General features: G+C 66.7%; 3 protein-coding genes across 8 annotated transcripts; all 3 read left to right on the forward strand.

Moving 5' to 3' along the window:
- The first annotated feature begins 138 nt into the window (after positions 1–138).
- On the forward strand, positions 139–6,516 carry PAFAH1B2 (platelet activating factor acetylhydrolase 1b catalytic subunit 2). Of its 2 annotated transcripts, none has more exons than XM_065040208.1 (6): positions 139–228; positions 1,126–1,213; positions 1,560–1,649; positions 1,858–1,974; positions 2,467–2,589; positions 2,987–6,516. In XM_065040208.1, the coding sequence occupies exons 2-6, from the start codon at positions 1,133–1,135 to the stop codon at positions 3,263–3,265; spliced, it is 690 nt and encodes a 229-aa protein (XP_064896280.1). In that variant the 5' UTR covers positions 139–228; positions 1,126–1,132; the 3' UTR covers positions 3,266–6,516. The 2 variants fall into 2 exon arrangements, with proteins under 2 accessions (XP_064896280.1, XP_064896279.1); XM_065040207.1 differs by lacking the exon at positions 139–228 and adding an exon at positions 365–505.
- A 655-nt stretch (positions 6,517–7,171) lies between these two features.
- SIDT2 (SID1 transmembrane family member 2) lies at positions 7,172–14,115 on the forward strand. Of its 5 annotated transcripts, none has more exons than XR_010467866.1 (28): positions 7,172–7,753; positions 7,977–8,098; positions 8,177–8,338; positions 8,428–8,473; positions 8,569–8,670; positions 8,748–8,831; positions 8,954–9,065; positions 9,187–9,252; positions 9,365–9,458; positions 9,566–9,618; positions 9,896–9,907; positions 10,050–10,121; positions 10,199–10,273; positions 10,538–10,600; positions 10,943–11,064; positions 11,143–11,216; positions 11,295–11,361; positions 11,482–11,555; positions 11,646–11,769; positions 11,854–11,971; positions 12,042–12,178; positions 12,258–12,366; positions 12,435–12,504; positions 12,591–12,637; positions 12,871–12,976; positions 13,133–13,243; positions 13,320–13,433; positions 13,547–14,115. XR_010467866.1 is itself a non-coding variant. In XM_065040166.1 (28 exons), the coding sequence occupies exons 1-28, from the start codon at positions 7,544–7,546 to the stop codon at positions 13,607–13,609; spliced, it is 2,616 nt and encodes an 871-aa protein (XP_064896238.1). In that variant the 5' UTR covers positions 7,173–7,543; the 3' UTR covers positions 13,610–14,115. The 5 variants fall into 5 exon arrangements, 4 of the variants coding, with proteins under 4 accessions (XP_064896238.1, XP_064896240.1, XP_064896239.1 ...); XM_065040166.1 differs by having other exon boundaries at positions 7,173–7,753; positions 12,435–12,511; XM_065040168.1 differs by lacking the exon at positions 10,538–10,600 and having other exon boundaries at positions 7,173–7,753; positions 12,435–12,511.
- Positions 14,116–14,709: 594 nt separating this feature from the next.
- Positions 14,710–17,589, forward strand: TAGLN (transgelin). The gene is made up of 5 exons (XM_065040210.1): positions 14,710–14,864; positions 16,236–16,435; positions 16,512–16,689; positions 16,772–16,874; positions 17,013–17,589. The coding sequence occupies exons 2-5, from the start codon at positions 16,256–16,258 to the stop codon at positions 17,152–17,154; spliced, it is 603 nt and encodes a 200-aa protein (XP_064896282.1). The 5' UTR covers positions 14,710–14,864; positions 16,236–16,255; the 3' UTR covers positions 17,155–17,589.
- The last annotated feature ends 31 nt before the right edge of the window (positions 17,590–17,620 follow it).

Below are 17,620 nucleotides of genomic sequence, written 5' to 3' on the forward strand. Positions count from 1 at the left end.
GTGGGGGGGCCGCGGGGAGGGCGCCCCCACGCGGCGGGAGGGAGGCGCGAAACCGCCGGGAACACCCGATCCGGGCGCCGCTGAACCCCCCGGTGCTCCGGTCAGCGGCGGGGTGACGTCACGCCTTGCTCCTGACGTCTTTCCGGGAGCCGCCCACCCCGGCCGCCTCGGACGTTTCCCCGGGGTTTGCGGAGGACGGGACAGCCCCCCCCCTCAGCGCAGGCCCCGGTGCGCCTCACCTCGCCTCCCGGGCGGGAGAATGACGTCACGGACGGGAGAATGACGTCATCGCGAGCTCACCGCTGCCGAGCGCCGCCTAGGGGCCAGCGCGGCCGCTGCGCTGGGCGGGACTTCCGGCAGGGCGGCCGGAAGCGGCGCGGAGGGCTAGCGGCGATTGGCGGGCGGCGGCGCCGGAAGCGGAAGCTGAGGCGGCGCAGGCGCGGTGGGAGCCGGGCCGAGGGAGGGAGGTGCCCGCCATGGAGTCGTGGGGGGAGCCGCAGCCGCCGTGAGTGCGCGGCCTGGGGCGCGGGCACCGCGCTGCCCCGCGGCGGAGCGGCTGCAGGGCCCGGCACGGCCGGCGGGACCCGCGCGAAGCGGCGCCCCGGAGCAGCCCGTGCTTGTGAGCGCGGCCCCGCCCTGGTCGCCGCCCCGGTGCAGCCGCCGCTTCCGGCGGGGCGGGGGACGGGCGCGGCTGTCAGCGCGCTCCCGGCAGCTGTGTGGGGACGGGCCGCTCCCGGGCCCGCGTTCTGCCCGCTCCCATCCTGCGGATCGAGGCCGCGCGGTCCCTGCAGCCGGATAATCCCGGCCCGCGGGGCTCGGGAGCCGTGAGCGGGTCTCGCCGCGCTGGCAGCGGCTGATCCCCGCCCGCGGGCGCCCATCGCCGCGGCAGCAGAGCCCGGCGCGGCCGGGGGGCGGCATCCGCGCCTCATCCCCGGGCAGCGCAGGACGCGCTGCGCAGCCGGTCTGGCCGTCCCGCGGGCATGGCCCGCGTTCGGTTGTGAGGCAGAAGCCGGCACGCAGCGGAGCGGGCGGGCGTTGCCGCTGCGGGCGCCGGGCAGCGCGCGGGTCCCGCCGCAGCCTTTCCCCGGTGCTGAAAGCAGCTTCTCTGGAACGTTGTTTCCGCAGGAACAGGATGAACCAGGGAGACTCCAACCCCGCCGCGGTTCCCCACGCCGCCGAGGACGTGCAGGGGGACGGCAGGTGGATGTCGCAGGTGAGGCTGGGGGCGCGCGGGCCGGATTCTGTGCCGGGAGCCGTCGGGATGGAGCCGCACGGCTCCGGTCTGCCCAGGCTGCCCGTTCCCGGCGGCTCTGCTGCCCCAGAGCTGTCAGGTTATCAGCCCGTGGCTGCCTTGTCGCGCTGAAGCGAGGCAGAAATCTGCACTGTGCGAACTGCCCTCGGAAACCATCTCAGAGAACGCTCCGGTTGGGGCGCCAGCCAGCAGCAGCTGCCAGCCCTTTGTTAAACACAGCACAAAGCGCCCCTGCGCGTGTCCCTGTCTGTCCCAGCAGAGGGACCGCGAGGACTGTCGGGCTCACCTCACTGCTTGCCTTTCACAGCACAACAGGTTTGTCTCGGACTGCAAAGACAAGGAGCCCGACGTGCTGTTCGTGGGTGACTCCATGGTGCAGCTGCTGCAGCAGTACGAGGTACGGCAGGAGAGCAGGGGGCGGCCAGAGCCGTCGGGCTGGTTCTTTAATCCAGTGACTGCTGGTCGTGTGTAGTACTGCCAGTTTCTGCCCTTCTGATTTTTGGGCCTTTTGTTTGTTGTCCTCGAAGACCTCACTTGTCTGCGTAGGATCTTTGTTGCACGGTCAGGACGCTGCTCTGAAATAGCGACTTGATTTCTGATTGCAGATCTGGCGAGAGCTCTTCTCACCGCTACACGCCTTGAATTTTGGGATCGATGGAGACACCACAGGACACGTTCTATGGAGGCTGAAGAACGGAGAACTGGAGAACATCAAACCGAAGGTATGAGCAGAAAACCAAACCAGGCAGCCCTGTGCTGACTTAAAAGAGACTCAAGTGCCCAAGTGGTGCAGAACTCAACAACTTACAGTTTTTTGAAAGTAGAAAGCGGAGCTGTCTGGTTGTCTCGGCCCCTGAGGTGCTCACACTGCACTGTATAGATATACATTACCCTGTGTGACGAGCGCCGGCTCCTGCGGGTGTGTCTCTGGGCGCTCAGCACCGGGCTGGGCTCAGACGTCCCCAGGCTGGCCGAAAAGCTGCAGCAGCCCTGGTTCTCCGTCCGTACTGGGGGCCAGCACAGAAGCTCGTAAGATGCTGTTCAGAGATGAGCATTACTGGCAGCTGGAGGCCTCTTCCAGTCTGGGTTTAGCCTTAAGCCCGGCTCTTCCTGCAGCTCGCTGGCCGCAGATGGTATTTGTACAGGGTTTTCAGGGTCGGTAATGCTATTGCAGCTCGTCCTGAAAAAGCCACAAATATTTTTTCTCCTTGTAGGTCATCGTTGTTTGGGTTGGAACAAATAATCACGGAAACACAGCAGAAGAAGTAGCAGGTGGAATCGAGGCTATTGTGCGCCTGATAAACACCCAGCAGCCGCAGGCCAAAGTGATTGTGCTGGTACGTCCCTGGGAGCGCCGGGAAAACAAGCTGCTCGGGGAGCCCCGTGTTCCCTGCGAGCCAGGGAGGGACGGGCCGTTCGGGGGAGGGCGGTCGCTTATCTGTCTGTTGGGAAGCCGGGCGGTGGCATTCACGTCGCTGCTGAAAGCTCCTCCAAAGAGCACAACTGATACGTTAAGGGAAAAACAACCGGGAAGAGGAAAAGCGAGCAGGTCTGCGCCAGTTGTGCTGGTGGCTCATCTGGCTCTTTCGGCTGCATTTCAAATTGGGTCTGGCTGGACAAAGCCTGATTCACAGGATGAGTTCCTCTTGCCGCCGCCATCTGAGAAGCTGAGAGGCACCATTGTTAGGCCAGCAAAGTCACCTGAAGCTCTTTTTTGCCTCCTCCTTGTGCCAGGGCTTGCTACCTCGTGGAGAGAAGCCCAACCCGCTGCGGCAGAAGAACGCCAAGGTGAACCACCTGCTCAAAGCCTCGCTCCCCAAACTGCCCAACGTGCAGCTGCTGGACGTGGACGCCGGCTTCGTGCACTCCGACGGCACCATCTCGTACCACGACATGTTCGATTTCCTGCACCTGACGGGAGGGGGCTACGCCAAGATCTGCAAACCGCTCCACGAACTGATCATGCAGCTGCTGGAGGAGACCCCCGAGGAGAAGCGAGCTGCCCTGGCCTGAGCCGCCGCGCCCGCGGGAGCAGCAGCGTCCAGCCCATCCGATCAGTTCTGTCACTGGCACTACAGAATCCTTCTTTCTTAAAGCACTTTCCATTGTAGAATGTTGCCGGATGTTCGTACCTAGTGTTTTGAGGGGGAAGGCTCACGTTTAACTGGTCTTGTACCTGCGGGGGCCGGCTTGGTTGGTTTTATTGCAGGAGGAAACTAGCTGAAGAAGAGTTTTACTTTTAAACCATTCCTCATTTAAAGCGAGAACAGGACTGTCACCCCGTGCCCCCTCGTTGCTCCGTGGTTGTCTAGAAGCCGTAGCCCCCATCGCCAGCCCCGCACGGCTCCGGGCGCCGGTCCCGGCTGGGGGTTGTGCTCAGTGTGTTAGCCTGTCAACATGAATCACATTCCACTTGCAAAAGCCAGAACGGATGCATTTTTCCAAACTCGGTCCCACCTTTTAAAGTTTTTGTTTTGTTTTGTTTGTTCTTTCGGTTTTGTTTTTTCTGTTTCTGGGGGGTTTTAAGTGATTCCTGTTCCTTTCTCACTCCTTTCTGAAGCGGCATGAAACTGGAGTTCAGAAATGTAAAGAACCAAACGGTCAACCCGACTTGTGTGACACTCCCAGGTGCTTGTTCTCGTGCTTTTTTCACCGTCCCTCCCACGTAGCGTCCCAGGGCGGTCTCGGTGCGGTGCTGCTGCCTGGCCTGTTCTCTGCCTCTCTGTGTTGTGTCGCTGGCTTTTAACAGTTGCTCCGGTTGGGATTTTAACGATCCGGTGAACGCTGCACAAGGCGGTGCCGCCCTCGCTGCTCTGGAGCGGATGTGTGTCCCCTCCCGGGTGCCGGGGGCTCCGTGCAGAGCTGTTCCCTCTTCTGCTTTGGTTTATTTGTTTTTTTAAGTATGACTGTTACATCCTTGTTTTCTAAAGGAAGCCCGTATGAATAGCCCCTGTGTGCAAGGCCTAAGTCAGTCTGCAGCTTTACAGATTCCAAGCTGTATATTTCTTTATCGCTTCTCTTTTACTTGTATAAACATTTTATCTGAGCGGCTCCAGCCTCTTAGGGTAGAAAGTGGAGTCGTGGCGCAGCTTTTCCTCTGCTCCCCGGCTGTCGGCAGCGGAGCCGGAGGGGCGGGCTGTGCCTAGGGGGATTTTGGTTTGGTGTTTTGTTCTGAGGGCTGGTTGGAGTCTAGTAACGATGACAGGAGAACAGCCGTTCGTTTAGAAGTGCCAGGCTCTCTTTCTCAGAAAGAAACCCGTTTGGATCTGAAAGGCAGAGCCCTAGATGGTGACTGTGCTTGCAAATAAAACACTTTTAAGCAAAGTCTGTTCCTCTTGGCTTACCTGCCGGAGTGGGAGCTCGGTGGCACCACGGCAGGTCCCGGCAGGTAAATTGGAGGGGAACGGGCAGCCCGTTAGCGACGTCCCGAGTTCCAGAGGGTGCTGAGGTGTCCGGGTTCTCGCGGCGCTGCGGTCCGGGGTGCTGTACATAGTGTCTGTCCTTTCTGGAACAAAGGGTGCTGGTGTTTCGCGCAGTCCGTGCCCTGTCCCTGCTGCATCCCCCTTCCCGTAGATGTGATCGTAGCAGATTTCTGCCTGGCTTGCATGCGTAGTGTGTGTTTTGTGTCCCGTGTACGTGATGCACACACAGATGAAGGACGCGGGAGGCTCTGCAGTGCCGCGGTAGAGCAGGGAGCGCGGTCCCACCCGCGGCTCGCTTGGCTGTAGAGCTGCGGGGTGGCTGTAAGGGAGCATTGCTCACGCGTCCGATCCGATGCTGGGCAGCTTGGGGCAAGGGAGAGTGGAAAATCAAATGTTAAAAACATGCTGCAGTGGAGCGTTCCCAGGGAAAGGACTTTCCGCCCCAACACACCCTTCCTGCTCCCTGTGAGCTTGGCAGGTTTGTGGGCTGGTGTGCTGGTTAATCTCCGCATCCCTGCTTCCCTCCGCGGCACTTGGCTCCAGAGACGCTCACCAGGAGCGCACTGTGCGGTAAAAGCTCTGATGTCCCAGCTCGGCCCCGCACAGCCGGGGTTGCTGCGCAAAGGCCACCCCGAGCAGCACCGGAGGTTTGGCGGGTTTCCGAGCCGGCGGCCACGCTCGGCGCTTGGTTCGACGCTTGGTTCGGTGCTCGGTTTGGTGCTCACAGCCCTTTTCCACTCTCAAAACTGTCCCCAAGGCTGCCAGTGCTGCAGAGAGACAGCGGGGACGGGTTCCCCTCTGCTCACGCTTCAGCTCTGCTTGTCGCTGGTAAGAGCCCGTCCCGCTCACGACGCGAGGCTGAGCGAGTACCAAAAACCAAGCGCCTGACTGCAAGACGTGGAGAAAAGCGTTGGTGCAGGTCTGGGTGAGCAATGTCCCTTGGGGCTGGGCCAGCTGGAGCCGTGTCACCGCTCAGGGCTGCTCCCCGCTCCACAACCCACCCGCATTTCACAGCTCCCTGCCAGTTCCTCTCTAGTGCAGCGCAGAGCAAAGCAAACCAAAAGATGTGAGAGGACAGCAAGAGGCTTGTCACTTGCCGGGGACAGGAGGTGACCGCAGGAAAGCTGCACGAGGGGCAGCCTCCCCGCGCTGCCCACCCGGCCTGCGCGCTGCCCGGGACACACAGATGTCATCCTGCTTTGGCAAAAATGCATCGGCTGGTAGAGCTCGCTCTGTTAGTGCGTGTTTCGATATAAATGTCAGTGTTTCACTCCCTGTGTTGCAGCGTGTGTGTGTGCGCCCAGGCGCCGTGTCCCCCCTGCCCTCCCACTCTCTGTGACTCTGTGTTTTGTTTCTGGAAGCACCCGTGCCGGTGCGTTCCCTCGGGGGTGTCGGCAGCCGCGCTCGGCCGCATCCCCCTCCTCGTGTAGTTCTGTTCCTGCCCCTCTCTGTCGGGGGTCTGGTCGCTTTTCCTCTCCTTTCAGCACCCGGAGGCCAGTCCTGTTCCCGGCGCTGCCGGCTCGGTGCTGCGGGTGGAGGGAGCTGGGCTGTGGCCCTCGGCAGGACCGCGGCCTGGAGGCGGCTGCTTGCTCGGTGATTTGACCCGAACGGGGAATGCACATCAGCACGCAGTCTCGCTCACAGCCGGCCCGGCGGGCGACCCGCGCGTTCCAGCCGCAGTTCTGCTTCCAGCTCCCGCATGGGCGTCCGTCTGTCCCCCAGCAAGTCGTCCCATCTGCTGTCAGCGTCACCGCCCGCAGCCTGCGAACCATGTGCAGACTGAGAAGAGCTTTGGGCTCCTCGCTCAGAGGACCTGTAGAAATAAAGTGCACAATAGCAGCAGCGCTCCTGTCTCCGTACGTTTGTCCCGCAGAGAGCCGGGGGAAGCAGGGGGCAGAGGTTTGGGTGCCAGTTCAAGCCCAGAAAATGGCTTTCTATAATGTGGGGCTGAGCTGTTTTGTCGCAGCATTTAAACCCCAAAACGCAATCGCAGACACACCAAATGTGATGTAAAGGCCATAAAGCCCTCAGCCCGAGGACTGTCAGTGGGAGGCTGGTTGCCAGCTGGGGCTGTTTGCGGGAGATGGACCCTAAAATGCTGCGCAGCATTGTGACTGCACCCCAATGAACCAAGTCCTGGAGAAACTTCCAGTTCCTTCCGATTACTTCAGCCCCTGGCAATGAAAAGTGCTGCGAGCTGGGGGGGGGCTGCAGGGGCCCCGTGGAGAAATGCGGATGGGAGAAGGGAAATGGAAAGCAAGGGCTCCCCTTATGGGATCCTGAATCGGGGAGGGGCTCCCCTGGGAGACGGCGCTTCCCCTGGGGGTCCCCTGTGGGGTGGGGGCTCCCCCTCCGGGCTGTCCCCGGGGCCGGTCCCCACGGACCAGGGATCCAGGGAGCCGGGCCGGGCCGGGCTGGGCCGCGCCAGCCCAGCGTAGGTTCCCCTGGGCAGGGGCCGCCCGGTCCCCGCCCGCCGCCGCGTCACTTCCCCGGGCTGGTCCTTTAACGTGTGACGGGCGTGAGGTCACCGCCGGTCCGTGTTTACAGCCGCCTGCAGACCGGGGACATCGAAAGTAGCGACACCGGGCACCGGGATCCGGCTCCGGGCGGCGGCGGCAGCACCGGTACCGCCCGCGGCCACCGGCCCCGCAGCGCCCGCCCGCCCGGCAGCGCGATCAGCGGCAGCGGAAGCGGCACCGGCGGCGGCACCGGCGGCACGGCGGCTGCCATGGGGCGGGCAGCCCGGGCGCGCCCCGGCTGAGCGCCCCGTCCGTCCGCCCGTCCGCCCGTCCGCCCGTCTGCCCGTCCCGCCCCGCGGACCTTGGCCGGCGCGCAGCGAGCGGCGGGCGCGGCCGGGGATGCTGGCGGGATGCCGGGCAGCGGGGCGGCCGCGCTGGCCTGGGCGCTGCTGGCCCTGCCGCCCGCCCTGTCGCTGGCCCTGTCCCTGTCCCTGCCCCTGCCCCGGGGGGATCGGCAGGTGAAGGAGAAGGAAGCTCTCTTCAACACCACCTACACCGACTGGGTGGACGCCGACCTGCTCAACATCTACGCCTTCAACCACAGCGTCCGGAGGAACAGGGTGAGCCGGCGGGGCGGCCAGAGCGGCCGGTGCCCGCGTCCCTGCCTGATCCCCTTCCCCGGGTCCCCCAGAGCCGGGGCTTTGGGGTGCGTGGAGGGAACCGTGTCACCGTGCAGTGACACGCATCCTCTGCCACGAGGGCCGAGCAAAGTCCAGGCGCTGTGGACGAGCCCGCGGCAGCGGGTCCTGCTTGGCCAACGCCTGTCTTCCCGCTGTCCCGCAGACGGAGGGGGTGCGCGTGTCCGTGAACGTCCTCTCTGACCACAAGGACCTGCCCGTCCTCTTCGTGGTGCGGCAGAAGGAGGCGGTGGTCTCCTTCCAGGTGCCGCTCATCCTCCGGGGTCTGTGAGTAGCGGCTGAGCTGCGGGAGCGGTGGGCGGGGGTCCCGGGGGCAGCGGGCACAGCGCAGCTCTGCCCACCCAGGTACCAGCGCAAGTACGCGTACCAGGAGGTGAGCCGCACGCTGTGCCAGCCCCAGACCAAGGCGGAGGTGGAGACCCAGCACTTCTACGTGGACGTCTCCACACTGTCCCAAAACGCCTCCTACCAGCTGCGGGTCACGCGCGTGGAGAACTTCGTGCTGCGGTGAGGGCCGCCCTGCGCCCTGGCCCCTGGCCCTGCCCGCTGCCCACGGGGCCGCCCTCACCTCACGGCCTTCCCCGTGCTCTCTGCAGGACGGATGAAAGGTTCAGCTTCAACGCCACGGCCGCGCAGCCGCAGGTGAGCCGGGGCCGGCATGGGACAGGGTCTGCACCCAGGGTCAGCCCAGGGAGGACAGCACGGCCACCACGGCACTGATGGGCCTTTCCCCCCAGTATTTCAAGTATGAGTTCCCTGAGGGAGTGGACTCGGTGATCGTGAAGGTGACGTCGGCCATGGCCTTCCCATGCTCTGTCATCTCCATCCAGGACATCCTGGTAGGTTTGGGTGGTGGGGTCTCCTGCCCAGGGAGCCCGCGGTGCATGGTGGGGCTGATGGCCCCTCGTCCCCACAGTGCCCTGTCTACGACTTGGACAATAACGTGGCCTTCATCGGGATGTACCAGACCATGACAAAGAAGGCGGCCATCACGGTGCAGGTGGGCACGGGCTGTGCTGTGGGGCCGTGCTGTGCATCCATGCCATGGGGTTGTGCCACTGCCGAGACCCCTGGCTGGGCTGCGCTCACCCCGTCTCTCTCCCATCTGGATGGGTGCTGCAGAAGAAGGATTTCCCCAGCCACAGCTTCTACGTGGTAGTGGTGGTGAAGACAGAGGACGAGGCGTGTGGGGGACCTCTGCCCTACTACCCCCTTGCCAAAAATGCCTCCCCAGGTACGCCCAGGGGGCCAGGGGACGCACCCACCCAGGCGTGACCCTGCCACCGTGGATTGTGTGATGGGGACGGGGTGAGGAGTGGCACCCATAGAGGGCTGACTCCCCCACCTCCTTGCAGATGAACCCGTGGATCAGCACAACCGTCAGAAGATGCTGGAGGTGATGGTGTCACCCGCCATAACCTGTAAGCCTGGGAGGGGCCGCTGGGGGCTGGGGAGCGCCTGGCTGTGCAGGGGACCCTGTGGCAGGTCCCTGGGGCTGCCACCCCTCTGAGGGCTCGTCCCGGCTCTGTGCAGCTGACGCCTACGTGAGCAGCATGCTCTTCTGCCTCGGCATCTTCCTTTCCTTCTACGTCCTCACGCTGGTCATCGCCTGCTGGGAGAGCTGCCGGTGAGTGCCCGGTGTCAGCGCCGGCCGGCCGGTCCCCTGCGGGCGCTGAGCTGTGGGTGCCGTCCCGTCCCGTCCCCCGCGCTGCTCACGGCCACTTTCCTCGGCAGGCACAAGAGGAAGGGGCTCCTGGCAGCCATGGACTCGCCCAGCCTGGACACGGGTGAGCGGGCGGCAGCTGCGGACAGCAGCACTTGGGGGCTCTGCCTGGGGGATTCCTGGTCATTTTTACCCTCTCAAGACCGTGGCAAAGCCCTCGGTTCTGCGGGAGCTCCTCACTGTCCCCCTGAGCCCCGCTTGTGCCCAGCTCCCTGGGGACAAACCCCACTGTCAGGGGACAGGGACACCCTGGGGCTCGGTGTCACAGCTCTGGGGTGCGCGGGTGCTTGGCCATCTCACCAGCTCTGTCTCTCTCTCCACGCCTTTCCTGGGACTCCCAGCATCTCTCCTGGGTAGGTGTCGGTGTCCGCTCTGTCCCCGGCTGCGATCCCACTGCCGTGCCGGGGCCGGGGCGCAGGCGCTGCTCTGTGCCGAGCGGCCGTGCGGCCCCGAGCTGGGGCTGCCGCGGGACGAGGGGACCCTCCTGTCTTGCAGGGCACGCGCGCAGCATCCCCGACGCCTTCCTGGGCCACTCTCCCTATGACAGTTATGGCTACGGCTCCTTCGGTGAGTGCCACATCTCATCCCTCGCGCCCCAGCCCTGGGTGGGCGGCCGTGCCCACCCTGCCTGCCCGTCCTTGCAGGGAACGGCTCCTCCAGCAGTGCCGAGGGCGTCACGGACAGCGTGGGCTCGGCCGATGTTCCCTATGGCTACGCGGGTGAGTCGTGGGGCTGCAGCGCGGTGGCCAGCGCAGCCACAGCCCTGCCGAGCCGGCAAACCTGGGCAGTGCCGGGCTGTCCCGATGGCACCACACTGCCAGCACCATTGTGGCTCTGTCCCCTCCGTCTCCTGGCACCCTGGGGTGCCAGCCCCCCGTGCACGCGCAGCAGGGTGCCCACCGGCACCGCTAGGACGGCCACACGCCGGGACCCCCCGGCGTTGGCGCTGGCCCTGTTGTGGTGACTCTGGCTTTCCTCTGAAGGGCAGGAGCAGTTCAAGCGGCGCACGCCGTGCACCCCGCCGAGGCCGCTCAGCATCGCCATGGGTAGATGCCGCTACCGGGCGGGGACGGGCCAATCAAGCCAAAATCTGCCCTGCCCCGCGCTTGTGCCCGAGCGCTGAGCGCCTCTGCTCCCTCCCGCCCCTGTGCAGCCAGGGCAGCCCCCCCACGGGCAGGACATCGTCCTCCTGGCCCCCCCACCGACCCCAGCCAGGCAGGATAATGGGGGACAAGGGCGTGGGGCGGTGGCCCCGCTGTGGGCAGGGACAGCGCAGGGCTCTGCGCGGAGCTGGCGAGGAGGCGGCTGAGCGGTTAATTGGGGTGATTGGGGTCCCGCGGGGCGGGGGGCTTGGCGTGGGCTCTGCTGACCCCCTGACTTGGGTGTAGGGGAGCGGTCGCTGGAGAACGTGGCCGGGCGGCCGCGCCTGGACTCGCTCAGCTCCGTCGAGGAGGACGACTACGACACGCTGGCCGACATCGACTACGACAAGAACGTCATCCGCACCAAGGTGCGTCCCTCCCCGCGCCCCGGCCCCGGCTGCTCCCGCCGGCCGGGCCAGCCCCAAACCCGCCTCTCCTTCCTGCAGAAATACCTCTGCGTGGCCGACCTGGCCCGCAAGGACAAGCGGGTGCTGAGGAAGAAGTACCAGATCTACTTCTGGTAAGTGGGGGCGGTGGGGAGGGGGACGCAGGGCATTGTCCCACCCCGGGGACCCCTGACACCCCCTGCCTGTCTCAGGAACATCGCCACCATCGCCGTCTTCTACGCCCTCCCTGTCATCCAGCTCGTCATCACCTACCAGACGGTAAGTGGCAGCAAGGGGGCTCCCGGGATGAGCCAGCCATGCTGGGGACACGCCAGCACCCCAGGTGTCCCCCTGTGTCCCCACATCCCCATCTCCTGCTCTCCCCGTGCCTGCGCGCAGGTGGTGAATGTCACCGGCAACCAGGACATCTGCTACTACAACTTTCTGTGCGCCCACCCACTGGGGAACCTCAGGTGGGTTCAGGGGGGCCGGTGGGCACCTGGGGGCACCCTGGGGAGGGACAGGGGTCCACAGCACCCACCACCCGGCTGGTCCCCCCGCAGCGCCTTCAACAACATCCTCAGCAACCTGGGCTACGTCCTGCTGGGCTTGCTCTTCCTCCTCATCATCCTCCAGCGGGAGATCAACTACAACCGGGCGCTCATGCGCAATGACACCCACGCCCTGGTAAGGGATGGGCAGCCACGGGGCTGCACCCCGGGGGGAGCAGGGCCGCACAGGACCCCCATTTTCCCCCCTTGCCCCCCACAGGAGTGCGGCATCCCCAAGCACTTTGGGCTGTTCTACGCCATGGGCACGGCGCTGATGATGGAGGGGCTGCTCAGCGCCTGCTACCACGTCTGCCCCAACTACACCAACTTCCAGTTTGGTGAGTGTCCCCCAGCCCCCCCGGTGCGCACCGGGGCCGCCCCTGCCCCGCTGACCGCCTCCCCCCACAGACACCTCCTTCATGTACATGATCGCGGGGCTCTGCATGCTGAAGCTCTACCAGAAGCGTCACCCGGACATCAACGCCAGCGCCTACAGTGCCTACGCCTGCCTGGCCCTTGTCATCTTCTTCTCGGTGGTCGGTGTGGTGAGTGTGGTGGTGCCGATGGAGGGGGGCGCCTGGCGGCCCCCGCAGCCCGCTGCCCTCCTCCCCACTCGCCCCGCAGGTGTTCGGCAAGGGGAACACGGCTTTCTGGATCGTCTTCTCCGTCATCCACATCGTGGCCACGCTGCTGCTGAGCACCCAGCTCTACTACATGGGCCGCTGGAAGCTGGGTGAGTGGGGACACCGCTGGGGGGGACAGCGTGGTGGCCCCTCGGTGTGACCGCTGCTGTCCCCGCAGACTCGGGCATCCTGCGGCGCATCCTGCACGTGCTGTACACGGACTGCGTGCGGCAGTGCAGCGGGCCCATGTACGTGGTGAGTGCTGGTGCCGCGGAGCCCCCCCCGGCAGCGCTGCGCCCCCCCCAGCCCCTCACAGCCCCCCTCCCCTGTGCAGGATCGAATGGTGCTCCTGGTCATGGGGAACATCATCAACTGGTCGCTGTAAGTGCAGAGCCGGACCCCACGTTGCCCCCCAGCCCAGCGCTCCCGTCCCTGCTGTCCCCCCCGCCATGGCACGGCCCCCTCAGGGGGGCTGAGCATGACAGGTCTCCAGCTGTGGTCGTCCCAGCCTCCCCATGCGCTGCCCGATCTCCCAGCATGTCTGGGAACAGTGGGGTGCGTGGGGACCGTTCCCCAGGCTGCGCTGATCCCACTGCCTGTCCCTGCCCCCCCAGTGCTGCCTACGGCCTCATTGTCCGCCCCAATGACTTCGCTTCCTACCTGCTGGCCATTGGCATCTGCAACCTGCTCCTCTACTTCGCCTTCTACATCATCATGAAGGTGCGAGCTGAGACCCCCCTGTGTGGCTGCGCGGGTGCTGGGTGCCCGGTGGGGAGGGCAGGGACAAGGATGGGACAGGGACAGGGACAGGGACAAGGATGGGACAGGGACAGCCCTGCCAGCCCTGCCCACACACTGCCCGGGTCTGTCCCACAGCTCCGCAGCGGCGAGCGCATCCAGCTCATCCCCCTGCTCTGCATCATCAGCACCTCGGTGGTCTGGGGCTTTGCCCTCTTCTTCTTCTTCCAGGGCCTCAGCACCTGGCAGGTGAGCGGGAGGGCGGCGCGGGGGGCGCGGGGGTGGCCGCCAGCCAGCACGGTGACAGCCGCTTCTGTCCTGACAGAAAACGCCGGCCGAGTCCCGGGAGCACAACCGCGACTGTATCCTGCTCGACTTCTTTGACGACCACGACATCTGGCACTTCCTCTCCTCCATCGCCATGTTCGGCTCCTTCCTGGTGGGTGCCGCTGGCCCTGGCTCCCCGCAGCCCCCGCTCCACACAGCCCCCTCTCCCCACAGCCCCCCTCACCGCAGCCCCCCCTCACCGCAGCCCCCTCCCTGGCTCCGCAGGTGCTGCTGACACTGGACGATGACCTGGACTGCGTCCAGCGGGACAAGATCTACGTGTTCTAGGAACCCGCAGCCGCCCGCTGCCCTGGGACTGTGCCAAACGCCCGGCTGCAGCCCCTGGGAGGAAGGGGGACCCGCCGGGCAGCGTGTGCCCCTGGGGAGGGATGCTCGTGCTGGGGGTCCCGCCGGCAGCTCCGTCCCCCTCCCCCTGGCCGGGTCCCTGCCCGCTGCTGCGTGCCCATCCCTGAGCTCGTCGTAGCGCAGAACGGGACTGGGGAGCCGCCAGGAACCCATCCTCTGTGGCAAGTGACACTGGAAAAGGTGCTGCTGCTGCTCCGTGTGCCCGCGGTGTGGGGCCCGGGCGAGCTCTGTGCCAACAGCCCCGCGGCCCCCCAGCCCGCGGGTGCGGGTCTCTCTTCAGTGCCTGAGTCGAGCCGGCGGACGGGGGTGCGCGGGGGTCGGTGGTGGCAGAGGCCCGCGGGGGTCGCCGGAGGGTGTCCCAGCGAGGCCACCGCCTGCTCCCCGCGGGCCAGCCGGGAAGGGACTCGCATTAAAGTGTCTGCACTTTGCCCTCGCCTGCCGCCTCCTGCCTGGGCAGCGGGAGCGGGGGGCGCCGGGGGCCCTGGGGGTCCCTGGGGTGGTGGGCTCTGCCGTGCCGTGGGTCTCAGACGCGCTCTGCTGGGGCACCGGCTCCTCCTGCCCGCGGGACCCGGCGAGAGGGAAGGTGCGGTGGGGACCGGGAGCGCAGCTGCCGCCCCGGGGCTGCTGGGGCTTCTGTGGGGCTGGCAGCCCCGGGAGGGCAGAGGTGCCCGGGGAAGTCCCGCTTCGCGGGCAGCAAAGGATCCGGGGCTCCCCGGGGCTCCCCAGCCGGGTGCCAGGGCTGGGCAGAGGGCCGCGGGGGTGCCCGCCGCCCCAGCGGTGAGCGCACGGGGAAACCAGCCATGAAGTCAGGGCACAAGCCCTCGGCGGGGGCCGCGGCCGGGCGAGCGCTTGGCTATAAAAGGACTTTAGCGCCGCGGCCCCCGGCCCCGCTTCCTCCCCGGCGCGGCCCCGCGGGGCGCAGGCACGCGGGGAATGCTCGGGCACGGGCCGGACCCGCCGATTTTCGGAGTCTTTCCCCAAATATGGTGCCTGGGCCGCGGTCCCGGCGCGCAGCGGGGCTGGCGGGGCCCGGGGGGGAGGGCTGGGGGTGGCGGCCCCGGCCGCGCTGACATCACTGTCCCAGCGCCGGCCTTTTAGAGCAGGGGCGGCCCCCAAAGTGTGCAGAGAGTGAGTGAGTCCCGCTCTGAGCATCGCCCCGCGCTCCCCAACAGCCGCTGTGAGTCCCGCTGCGGGGGGGGGCATCGCTGGGACAGCTGCGGGATGGGGACACTGGACCTGGGGTGGGGACTCTGAACCTGGGATGGGGATGCTGCTCCGGGATGTGCTCCCTGGCCAGGGATGCTGCTCCTGGGGATGCTGCTCCCGGGAGCAGGAGCTGCTCCGGGGCTGGGGACGCGCCCGGGCTGCGGCGGGCGCACGTTGTCGCTGGGGCTGTGGGTGGGCGGCTGCGGCTCATCCCCGCGGGGCCGGGGCTCGGTGCGGGACTCGGGGCTGTGCGGGAGCTCCAGCCTGCGCTGGCCCCTTTTGCCCTGTGCCTTGCCGAGGACAGGACACGGGCACAGGGCTGGCGGCTCCAGGGGCAGCTGGTGGCCAGCGAGCATGACGAGTGGCCAAGGGAGCTGTGACCAGCGAGGCCGTGGGCTGCGCGTGTCCCCCTGTGCCACACCAGGCCAGGGCACAGGGCACGAGCTGGCTGGGGCATTGCTGGACATGCCTGGCAGTGCTGGGGACCTGGCGTGGGCTGCCCGTGGGCTCAGGGGTGAACCACGGCGTGCAGTGGTGCCCCTGCATCCCTGGCAGCAAGCAGGGTGAGCGTTCCCTGCTGCTCTGAGCTGTGCCAGGTCTCAGGGCCCACCCGGCAGACGCCAGGCGCATCTGCCCAGCTGTGGATTTGGGGACCAGGTGCACAGGTCCCGGACGGCACAGCCGCGCTGGCGCTGAGGGCTGCCTGCTGGCTCCCGCCGCCTCTCCCTCCTGCCATCCTCCTGGCATCCTCCTGGCATCCTCCTGGCATCCTCCGGCGCTGCCTGCAGCCAGCACCTGCCGTCACTGCTCGCAGAATGCCCGTACAAGGGCACGGGCACAGCTCCTGGCACTTTCCTGCCTCGCCTGCGCTCCTCCCCAGCACCAGGACCTGCCATGCTCCTCCCCAGCACCACGGCCACCCTGCTGTGCCATGGCCACCATGCCACAGCCATCCAGCCCTGCCGCTCCGCAGCCCTGCGGGGCAGCACGGCTGCTCCAGCCACACGGCACGGCCACACCGGGGACGTTTGTGGCAGCCAGGAGCTGGCAGGCAGCTGAGCTGGCAGGGAATGGGACACTGCTCCCTGGCACAGCCTGACCTGGGAGCGGGGACAAGACACCTCTGCCGGACGGGAGCCATCTGTCCGGGCAGGCTGTGGGGGTCACGGCCACACACTCACCTGTAAACATGCCTGGCCGGGGCTGCAGGGCCGTTGTGTGGCACGGGAAGAGCCGGGAGGAGGGTGCATCCCCGCTGTGCTGAGGCGGGAGGCAGATGCCGCAGGAATCCTGGGCAGGGGGACAGCATCTCCCAGCCCAACGGTCCCTGTCACCTCACCAGGTCTCCCAGCCACCGCAGACATGGCGAACAAGGGCCCAGCGTACGGCATGAGCAGGGACGTCCAGTCCAAGATCGAGAAGAAGTACGACGATGAGCTGGAGGACCGGCTGGTGGAGTGGATTGTGGCGCAGTGCGGCTCTGCCGTGGGCCGTCCCGACCGGGGCCGCCTGGGCTTCCAGGTCTGGCTGAAGAATGGCATCGTAAGTGGGGCCGGGGCCGGGGGGCGGGCGGGGGCTCCGCACAGCGCATGGGCGAGCCCGGCGTCTCTCCGCTCAGGTCCTCAGCCACCTGGTGAACAGCCTCTACCCCAGCGGCTCCAAGCCCGTCAAGATCCCGGACGCGCCGCCCACCATGGTGTTCAAGCAGATGGAGCAGATCGCCCAGTTCCTCAAGGCGGCTGAGGAATACGGTGTGGTCAAGACCGACATCTTCCAGACCGTCGACCTCTTTGAAGGTGTGGGCGGGGGACAGCCGGGGTTTGGGGGGCCGGGGGTGCCACACTGTGCCCATTCTCATGCCCCCCCGTCCCTCGGCAGCCAAGGACATGGCGGCGGTGCAGAGGACGCTGATGGCCCTGGGGAGCCTGGCGGTCACCAAGAACGATGGCAACTACCACGGGGACCCCAACTGGTTCATGAAGTAAGTGGGGGAGTGTGGCCGCAGCCGTGGGGACCCCCCAGCCCTCCCCATTGGGTCTCCTGGGCGCAGTGGGGATGGGGACGAGGGTGCGGTGGTGCGGGGGTTGCGGGTGCCCCACGGCCTGTCCCCCACCCGCAGGAAAGCACAGGAGCACAAGCGGGAGTTCACCGACAGCCAGCTGAAGGAGGGCAAGAACATCATCGGCCTACAGATGGGGACCAACAAGGGGGCGTCACAGGCGGGGATGAGCTACGGCCGGCCCCGGCAGATCATCAGCTAGGCAGCCCCCCCGCCGCCCCAAGAGCAGCCCCAGCCGGGACCGTCCGTCTCCGCCGCCCCCGGCCCCGCGCGCCGCAGCCCCCGCAGCCCTGGCGGCCGCCGCCGCCCCTCACCGATTGGTATTTATTGGCAAGAAAGCGCCAGCCGGCCCAAAACACCCTCCAGCGCAACGCAGCCAGCCTCGGGGTGCCGGGGCGCCCCGCCGCGCTCCCCCCCGGCCCCGCACGCCCTGCCGCACCGCCAGCCCCGCCGCCCGCCGGTCCTGCCCCCGCCGCGCTCGCCGGCACCCCGGGGCGCCCCGCTGCCCTCCCCGGGAGGGGCGGCCCCCGCACCAGCCCCGCGCCACCGCCGCAGGGATCCTCGCCAACGGGCAGAAAAGAAAATTGGCCTCGGTTTTGTACTTCGTTTTTCTCAAAATTAAAAGGTTCTTCATCCAGCGCGGCCTGACGAGGTTTCCTCTCACCTGA

This window comes from Columba livia, chromosome 24, assembly GCF_036013475.1.
Source record: "Columba livia isolate bColLiv1 breed racing homer chromosome 24, bColLiv1.pat.W.v2, whole genome shotgun sequence".
Lineage (NCBI taxonomy): Eukaryota > Metazoa > Chordata > Aves > Columbiformes > Columbidae > Columba > Columba livia.